At 33.2% G+C, this 9,837-nt stretch overlaps 1 protein-coding gene across 2 annotated transcripts; it reads right to left on the reverse strand.

Annotated features, from left to right (window-relative positions):
- Positions 1-2,363: 2,363 nt before the first annotated feature.
- LOC102590934 (peptidyl-tRNA hydrolase 2, mitochondrial) lies at positions 2,364-9,212 on the reverse strand. 2 transcript variants are annotated; one of them, XM_015314544.1, is made up of 8 exons: positions 9,100-9,212; positions 8,785-8,988; positions 6,902-6,962; positions 6,758-6,794; positions 6,095-6,172; positions 5,404-5,476; positions 3,532-3,571; positions 2,364-2,794 (listed from the first exon to the last, which is right to left on the reverse strand). In XM_015314544.1, exons 1-8 carry the CDS (start codon positions 9,136-9,138, stop codon positions 2,745-2,747), a joined length of 582 nt encoding a protein of 193 aa, XP_015170030.1. In that variant the 5' UTR covers positions 9,139-9,212; the 3' UTR covers positions 2,364-2,744. The 2 variants fall into 2 exon arrangements, with proteins under 2 accessions (XP_015170030.1, XP_006359745.1); XM_006359683.2 differs by having other exon boundaries at positions 8,785-8,991.
- Positions 9,213-9,837: the final 625 nt, after the last annotated feature.

Consider the following 9,837-nt stretch of genomic DNA (forward strand, 5'->3'; position numbering starts at 1 on the left):
TCTTCTGTTTCTAATATTTGAACATAATCTTCTCTTTCTAGAATTTCTTTATTCATTTAGTCAGATTCTTCTGAACTAGTTGAATATTCTTCATAGATTTCTTCGAGAATTTCTTCACTCTCCATGGATTTTATTGATTCAAGATCTGAATCAATATCTATTCTATCAATTTTTGAGATTTTTACTCTTCTTTTATCACACTCATAACTTTTGTGGCCTTCCTCTCCACAATTATAGCATTTGCATTTGTCAGTTGCTTTAGCAAATTCGTTTTTCTTTTTATAATATTTCTTTCTAGGTATAAATTTCTGTTTAGAGAAATTTTTCCTTTTTATTAACCCCTTTTTAAGTTGTTTTTTCTTTTTGTAAGGTCTGTCATTACATCCCCATTGGGTAGATGCGTTAGTATCTTTACAAAAAACTTGTGTGTTAATTCGTTTAGCTTTTCTTTGGATGTTATGTGACATACAAAGTTGACCAAGTCTATTTTTTAGGAAATTTATTCTTTGACCAAGAGTATCTCCTTTTTATTTTCTTTTTGTATTCTTCTCTGAAGTATTTTTGCCCAAAAGCCTGGTAATTTTGATAGTATTTTCTAGATAAGGCATCATTTCCTTACCGCTATCAAAATATTTTGTAATAATATTCTTCGAATTCACAAGTGTATTCTTGAATATAACTCATTTTACAAATTTGTAATTTTTCTAATTGCTCCTTTGCGATATTTCTTATATTTTCTTTGTTTTCTTTTATATTTCCTTGTCCTCCAAAGAATTCATTAGCGATATATTGCTTTAAATTTGCAATACCTTCTTGTACTGAATTCTTTAATCCTTCCAAGGTATCGTTTTTGATTATTTTTTCTGCATCTTCAGTTAATCCAGAAAACCAGTCATTTACTTTTCCTATGAAAGTATTTATCATGATGATATATTTTTCTTCATCAGTATAATTTCCTTTTCCTAAAAGGAAGTATAAGAGCATGTTTTGAGACCAAAGGTCTAAGCTATCTTCTGGATCTCTTTTACATTGGAGATCTAAGAATTGTGCTCCGATATCTCCTGTTGGGAGTCTATTGGGCATAAATTTTGATTTATCATTATTATGATAATTTTTAGTATAATCTTCTTTCTTTCTTGCTTTATTTGCAAAATTTTTATCATCATTTTCTGGCTCTTGCAGTTCTTCTTTCATTGAAGTGGATGCTTCAAATTTTCCTTGGGGTCCACCTGTTTCCCCTTTATTCATGAATACTTTTAGTTCTAAAAGACTTAAGTCTTCCATTGCATAAACCAGTTCATCTAGATGTTCATTCATCTTTTTGTTCAGTTGATTCTGAATTATTAGTAGTAATTGATCTACTGTTTTCTTCTATTTTTTGTTTTTCTAGGAATTTATGGATTAATGCTTCATCCATACTTCCCTTTTGATAAGTGTTTCCACTTGCTAGTTTTTTTGATAACAATTCTTTTACATATTTTTGACTAACCTTAAGATTTCTTGATTTTTCCATTCTGTTCCATTGAAAATTCTCCCATTTATTTTTGTAATGTTTGGGGTTTCCAATTTTATGGGATATCTGTTGGATATACTTTTTCTTATAGAATTTCTTCCGTATTCTATTGAAAGTCTAGGATTACTAGTACTTCCTATTTCTTGTGTTTTTCCAAATCGAATTTCATATTCATCTGGAATTATATCTTGTTGAATTTCTACTTCAACTATTCGTGCAATTCCTGTACATTCTTGATCTATTTCGATCATTTTGAAGAAAAATAGTGTGTTATATGATACTTTTTCAGCAGTTTTTTCCCTTCAAATTTATTTAAAAGGGAATTTGAATGAGCTTAAAATTCATTTATCTCTTATATTTCAATCAACTTTTTAAATCTATTCCTATATTTTAAAGATTTGTTTTTTACTATTTTTGTATTAAAAGATGCCAAGTGATAGTATTCTACTCCCTCGAAACTCGATCCCAATTTATATGAGCTAGTTTGACTTGACATGAAGTTTAAAAAGAAAGACTTTTGAAACTTTTGATCTAAAATAAATCATAGATATTTGTTAAGGATAAAATATGTACTTTAAAATTAAATTATTACGAAATATAGAAATGTGTTATTTTTTTTGAAATTGACTAAAAAAGAAAGTAACCATATAAAATGAGAGGAAGTACTGATTTAGGACGGTCAAATCGCTCAGGACGATAATAATGCTTTATCATAGTCCAATGTTAAGTTTCCTGTTACATTGGACAATGAAATATTTCTCGATGCAATTTATAGAAAAATGAAAGTTAGTAGGTGAGATTTTAAATTGACTGTAATAGGGCGATATGCAATATCTTTTCAACCACAAGGTTTAGTAAATTATGCAGAGTTCAATATCAAGAACAACGAAGTGATTTTAAAGATCACATCAAGTTAACAATACTTGAAATCAATGTCAAAAAAGTGAGACACCTGAAATGATTAATGATAATTTTTAAGATGCATGAACTGCCTTTCACAACCAATGCAGACAACAATAATATGGAGCAGTGACATATACATACAAATTGAAAACTGAAAGGCAAGAACAAGTTTATGGCACTGCATTCCATAGAAACATGGATCATCTATCTTGATATTAGCACATCTATCAATTCCTCAGGTCAAGAAATAGGCACCTCTTCTCTGGGAAACATGGATCAAAGAGTTGCTCAAATCTGTAACGGGTTGCAATAGAAGCTATCAGTATCATCAAAGGAGACGCAGCTTCCCGGTCACTGAATCTACCGCTGACTTGCTTCCTGCTCAATAGTAAAATAAGTTTTGAGCATAGCACCAAAGGGATTTCAGTACAAGTTGTGCGCAAACACCAACCGAGCTAGCATGCTATCTCACAAAATGACACTAGTGAACCTGGAGTATCCCCAAGAACAACAGAATTCATATTTGATTTGTAGGAAAGGTGCACAAATGCAAAACCTAATTTTATCAAAGGCACCATGGTTTCTATTTCTTGAAATGATTTCTTAACATTCCTCAAACAAGTTGTTTCCGAATATTTCTTTTGTTAAGTGGTGGAATTTGCAGCATCTTATAATCTATTAACGGAATTTTACCTTAAAAGAACACTAGTAACGGAATTTAAACATTCCAGTTTTTTTTATGAGAAGAGCAAATGATGATTTGAGGACAGTTCTCAAAGAGATCTTACAACTGTAAACAAGAGCAATTAGGATGTGCAGAGGTTTATTTTGACTGCCATAGAACAGGCTAGTTAGAAGAGAGCATTCTTTTGATAACCAATTAGAAGCGAGCATTTATACGTAGATGAAAACCTGAAAATTTACAGACTCTTAACTGATACAAATTCAGTACCACAAAATACAGGAAAGTATATCATCAGAAAAACAACAGAGCTGCAGAAGTACAACCACATATAATATATTATTAGCAAGCTAGTTTTGTTATAAAGCAATAGAATATAACAAAAAGGAAAAAAAAAAACAACGAATATCAGCAAACAGATTACGAAGTATACCTGGTCCAACTGCAAGAACTGTCCTTGAGCCTGATGCGACCTGCATGTACAAATTCCAAAAAACATAAGCATGTTCTGATGACTGTCAATTGCACACGAAACAAGCCAGAAGTTATCCATCAGCCTGCAGCAGTAAAATCTTAGGATCTGGTATTAAGCTTCCAAGCAAGAGAACCATTTGGTCCCCCCACACAAAAAAAAAAAGGAGAATGAAAAGGACTCTACTCAAGAAGCTACTCAATAAGAATCTCTCTAGGTTTACTACTTAACCCACATAATCACAACCTCATATTCACCTTCTGTAATGCAAAGAATGAGATAACATGCCTATAATATTCTTTCTGCAACTGAGAGCTGCCAACAAGCATAGATACTGTAGTATACCCTTGTCAGTCTCTAGATGTTCTTAGTGGATCAATTAACTATGCCTAATCCCAAATTAGTTAGATCATTTATATAAACCGCCCGTACATACATTCCAACACTAGATAATTTGTCTTTTGTTGCAATTTGCTAGTTCATTAAAACTAGAAGTTCTCTAATCAACACTTACCCCTACAAGAATATACAAGTATCAATCAGAACAAAAAAGTCTCCTAACAAACACCAGACCTAATGTAAGTGTAATACTAATAACTACTAATCCTAATAGTTGATATCACTTATATAGACCATTTACTTCTATATATGTTGTGTTCTTCTCTATGTACACATTGATTCCAAGAGATTGTAACAGTGAGAAAACAACAGTTTGAGAGAGAACTCAACTTGATTATTCCCTCAAGCTATTGAGGTTTAGCTAAGTTTACATTCCCTAAAAAGGACTGGAAATCACTACAAATCAATACCTAATTATAATAGGAGCAAATCAAGCTACCTATGGTAAATACATACATGTTGTAGAATATTCAGGGGACTCTAAAACTCCCCCTCAAACTGGTGCATACAAATTATATGTACTGAGACTAGGTCATGAGCGGAGAATTGTCCAAGTCCATATAAGTAGTTCAACTTTTCCTCATCCCACCGATGTGGGACTTAATACCCTGCTTCACGCACATGACTAGACATCTGGTGATTGGACAATTTTTAATATGGGGGGCTTGACATCGATAAATCATAAATTGGGATGGACGTGACTCTAATATCATGAAAAATTAGGTCTTGGGCCTAACTCACACTCCAAAGCTAATTCAAAGGGAGGAGGGTCGCCCAAACCTTATGATGAGACCACTCATCTCATTAACCACCAATGTGGAACTTTTTTCATTCTTCAACACCCCACCTCACGCCCAAGGCTAGACATCTTGTGCGTAGGCAATTTTAATTTTGGGGTCCAAACATTGGGTGAGATGGGTCCCTCTAATACCAAGTGAGGAAACAAGAGTTTGAGAGAGAACTCTGCTTGATTATTTACTCAAGCTATTGGGGTTTAAATACCTAAGTTTACATGTCTAAAAAAGAAACGGAAATCAATACTTAATTATAATAGGAGTAAATCAGGCTACCTACTGTATTTACATATGTTATAGAATATTCACGAGATTCTAATAGTAAGTATTTTGAAACAGTTTCTCTTCTCTATAACTAGTCTTATCTCTACTTTTTTTGAATAAAAGAGCTTATTCCATGAATGAAATTGTCCCCGAGTAGTGCGGGGGTAGGTGGAAAGTGGGACATATATCATATGATGCAGTCTTCCCCTAACAATTTTGCGATCCTTTTATTTCCATGATTTAAAATTGTGAAGAAACATTACCAAGAACAACTCTACTGTTGTTCCAATGCTAGCTCTCTCCTACATGTTCTTAATACTCTTTATATATTTCACAGAAGTATCATCAGTTTTACATTATTCCTTGGGAAGGATACCTGTGTACGTCCTGCATCAGCAACCACAAAAGTTGGAAGCCCAATGTCCTCAGCTGCTTCCTTCAACTTATTCCTAATAGAACATTTTCCAAACATATAAAAAACAGTGTCAATCTTAAATGGAGAATCATGGTCAATGATGATTCATCAGTGTTATCAAAGGTGTGCTTAAGCCCTGAAGTGAGGCTCAAAACGTGTTGAGTGCTTCATGGTTTCGCCTCGCTTAATGTGCAATTCAATGTCGTCATCAAGGTTCTAAGGCATACTTTCCTTGCCAATGAACCTCTTTTGAAGAGATGACACCAAACAATAGATATATCACTTTATGCAATTATTTTTCAATTTTTTTGTGCATGTATTTGTCATTCATGCTTATAAATTATTAGTCTTGGACTAAACATATATATTTGTCTTTTTTCTCCCTTTGCGCCTTTTATTATTAAAACTCATGCTTTATCTGCGCTTTGCGCTTAAAGCCCCAGTGGACCTTAGAGCTTTTTTGTGTTTTTTGCTTTTGATAACACTGTGATTCATACATCGGACCTCAACTTGTTTGGGACTAAGCAGTGGTTATAATTTATAAAACAGTGCCAATCATTCTTCAAAACGCGATGACACATTCTTCACAAGTAGGCATGGATGTTGGTGGTGTCTACGGACAGAGAAACATAGAGTAGGATCACCTGCTTACATTTCTTGCTGATTCTTGCAGGTAACAACTATTTTGGGCTGTCCACATTGCTCCCATTGCCTCAAAAGATACCGATCACTGCATTAGGTAATTCAATCAAAATAAATTATCAAACAATGCCACTTCATATCTTTATAGTAAAAAAGAAAAAACAAGAAATTGGCAATCTGCAAAAGAAATGGGGCCCTCAGGTTGTTACAGGCCAAATGCTTTCTTGGATACTTGATGGGAACCATACAACTCTTTTTTTTTTATGGGTTGAGAATAATACAGCTCTAAAGGAGAGAATTTTTCCAGTAAAAGATTTCCGTATTTTCATATATTGACATGCATAAAATTTAAGCACTCAGGAGTAGAAATGCGTAATTTGGATCAGATATTGTAGGGGTTTGCGGAGGGCCAGGACATAGTTTAGTTTTTTCATCTAACAAAAGAACGCTCCTCCAGAGTGGGATCTCAAGACAATAAAGTTCCAAGTTTAATAACAAACACACTGAAATGGAATTTTGTAGCTGCACGTCACCAGCAAGGAGCTTAAGAGCCAATGCGGTTGGTGTAACTGTAAAACTACTTAGTTCTGCCCGTCCTTTCTATGGAAAATGACACTCAGGGTTAATGTCTTTGATTGTTCTCAGCAGTAGAGCATAATCCTTGTAGAGATACCTTTGCATAAGGTCTGCATACATGCCAGTAGCAGCATCTGCGTTGTTTAATTAAGTCGTTAAATTGACACAGACCACGAAAACATCATGAGAAACTTGAATAATATGGAACAATTGAAACATCAAAATGCTAGAGGTTCCTTACGAGCACACTGAGATGCAACTTTTCCTTGTGCCATTTTCAGGTCTTGTCTGACAACTAATACCTGTTATTAAATATCTCAAGGTCATAAAATAGCATTTGTACAAATCTATTCAACATAGAGACAGCCAAACATATACTTAGACCCAACAACTACACTACATATCTTTCGATGATGAGAAGAAGGATCCAACATCAAATTCTTTTTCCTTATATGATTTTGTGTTTGTGAATACAGAGGGGGACTGAGTGTGTTTGTAGAATGAGTGGGGATGGGGGGATCGAGTACCAAATTTTTCAACATGCAATAAAACAACAACAATATATTTTATAAAACAATAAAATATATGATGAGGTCAATACAGTATCTTTTTTTGTAAGAAAAAAGAAGAATATAGTAAACACACAGTGTCTCGCACATACACAAATTAAAAGGGAAAAAAGCTGGATTCTAGTGTTTTCAAGATAAGGAAACACAATATAGAGTAATAAATAAGGTTCCTCCTTTTGTCTAGGAAAAGGAAATTACATGATTGGCAATTGCCTTTGTGCCACCTCCCATTCTCATTAGTTACTGCCAAAATCATGTCAAAAGAAGGGGAATTGTCCACATACCAGATGTGCAGTCCTAAGATGAGGAAAAATTAGACTCTTTATATAGACTTGGACAATCCTTCCCTCATAAGCTAACTTTTGGGGTTGAGTTAGGCTCATGATCCATTTCTTTTTGTGTTGAAGTTACCTTCTCTTTTTTTCTTAAAAGTAAAGTTTAATTTACTTTCTGGGCAAAGTATTTGGTGAAGATGCCAATTTTCAATCCTTCAAAAATGTACATGCTCCTAATTAATTTTCAAGAAGCCTAGCAACAACGTTGAAGTATCTCTAGTGCTAGGTATCAAAAAGTGAAGATTTTCCCACCTCAGCTACAGCAATATAGTTACAAATTTTCATAGGGGTATCTGAGAGTTAACATATTTCCAAAGCCTGAGAATTCATTGTTGTTGAAAGAGTACACATGAAAAGATTTTTCCTGAATATTTAACTCCATCAGTGTGAGCTCGCTCATGCAGGTCCCAAGCCTCAATAAAGTAAGAGAGTTGTCGAGGGTCAATTGGAAACCACCTCTCGACTCCATAAAGCTTGGTGTAAGGCTGCATACATCTTACCCTCCCAAAACCCCACCTGTGTGATTACACTGGGTTTGTTGTTGTTAGTATCACCCAACAATTCTTACCTATCCAGTTTGCTTTTGCATTATGAAGGCCAAAGCAAGAGTTACCAGAATATGCTAAAAAAGTTACAAACTTTAGAGCTAAATGCTCTTCTTCTTTTTTCCTTTATGGGAGTGAAATAATATTTATCCTTTCATCTGCCTATTTTATTATCATAACATATTTATTAGGGAATTCACTTTGCAGTCCCTTGTTCAGTTGTATGTCCTTTCAGTATAAGTATTACTACAAACCCCAAATAGTAATAAAAAATGCACAGCTAGAAGTGAAAAATCTGAGTTGAGTTTTCAAGACACTCAACTTATAGTTATTATCTCAAAAACTCATCTTTTCTTCTTGATTCAAATTTTCTTCAACAAAAAAAAGGTGACTTTTTGAATTACTCACTCTGTCTCAATTTATATGTCTTACTATTTCTATATGTCCCAAAAAAAGTGTCCCTGTCCATATTTAGTAGTTTCTCAATTCCAATATTCTACAGGACACGGAGGGAAAACTATTACTATTAATTAACTGACCATACGAGAAATCAACTCTGAGAACTACACTCTACCTGAACTGAACAAATAAAGTGTAACAAAATTAAACAAATCAAAATTATACTAATTCCAACAATTAGGGATAAAATCGAAAAGAAGAAGGAATTAAACAAACCATTTTGAGCTCTTCATCAGCCTTAGCTGGGGATAAAATCTTTTCAGGTTGATTTCTGTTCAACAAATTACTTGTCTTCTTCAAAGTATTACTTTTGGAGGGTTTTGACAAATCCAACAACAACCCAATAATGAAACCAATTACAATCCCCGGAATAAAATTCTCTGGCTTGAAACTTGCACCTAACCATTCTTTTTCCTCCTTCTGCTGCCATTTATTAGTTTTTTTTTTCTCAGCATTAAATTGCAGAAACAAGTAAAGTTATATTGAAATTAATATTAATTAATACCCAAAATAGAAAAGTGAGTTTTGTACCTTCTTGGTAGAATTGGAAGTGCTATCGAAGATACGCATTGAGCTTTGGTTGTTTGAGAGAAAAAAAAGAAAGAGGATGAGTAGTGATGGGGATGAGAAATTTACTGGAAAGCAAAAGTATGACCATGTCATTTTTATCTATTTTTTTTAAAAAAATAAAAAGTAAAAATAAAGATATTATTTAACTAATTAAATTAATAAAAAAACATAAGAAAACTAATAAATAAATCACAACAATTAATAGTTAAGAATAATTGAGGAGTGTTTCATTGAAGGATTAAATGAGTATTTCATGATACCAAGTTAATATAGAGATATACAAAAGCTATGTGATAAAACAATTCATTTAATTGGAAAAAATTAAATAAATCAACTTCAATTATTGTTCCTCCACCCATAAATTCAAAACGAACTGCCTTTTGTTTTCTCTGTTATTTTTTATTTGTATTATTCTTCTAAAGAGCTTGTGTGCCACGGAGGCATACATTCAATTGTTAAAGAGAAAAAAAACCAACCAACAAGTTATTTTAAATGGTAAAACATGTAATTTTATTTAATTGCTTCATTAGCATCCAAAAGATCAGAAAAAGTGTCAATATCAAATATTCTTTAAGTTTTTATTAGCCCATTGATCTAGTGTCTTTCTGAAAAAACTTTATGAGGATCTCCGTAATGAGTTGGGAAGCATTATGTATAGTCCCACTACTTTTTTTCAGGCATATTTTCACATTCCCAAGC

This window comes from Solanum tuberosum, unplaced genomic scaffold (genome assembly GCF_000226075.1).
Source record: "Solanum tuberosum cultivar DM 1-3 516 R44 unplaced genomic scaffold, SolTub_3.0 scf00306, whole genome shotgun sequence".
Classification (NCBI taxonomy): Eukaryota; Viridiplantae; Streptophyta; class Magnoliopsida; order Solanales; family Solanaceae; genus Solanum; species Solanum tuberosum.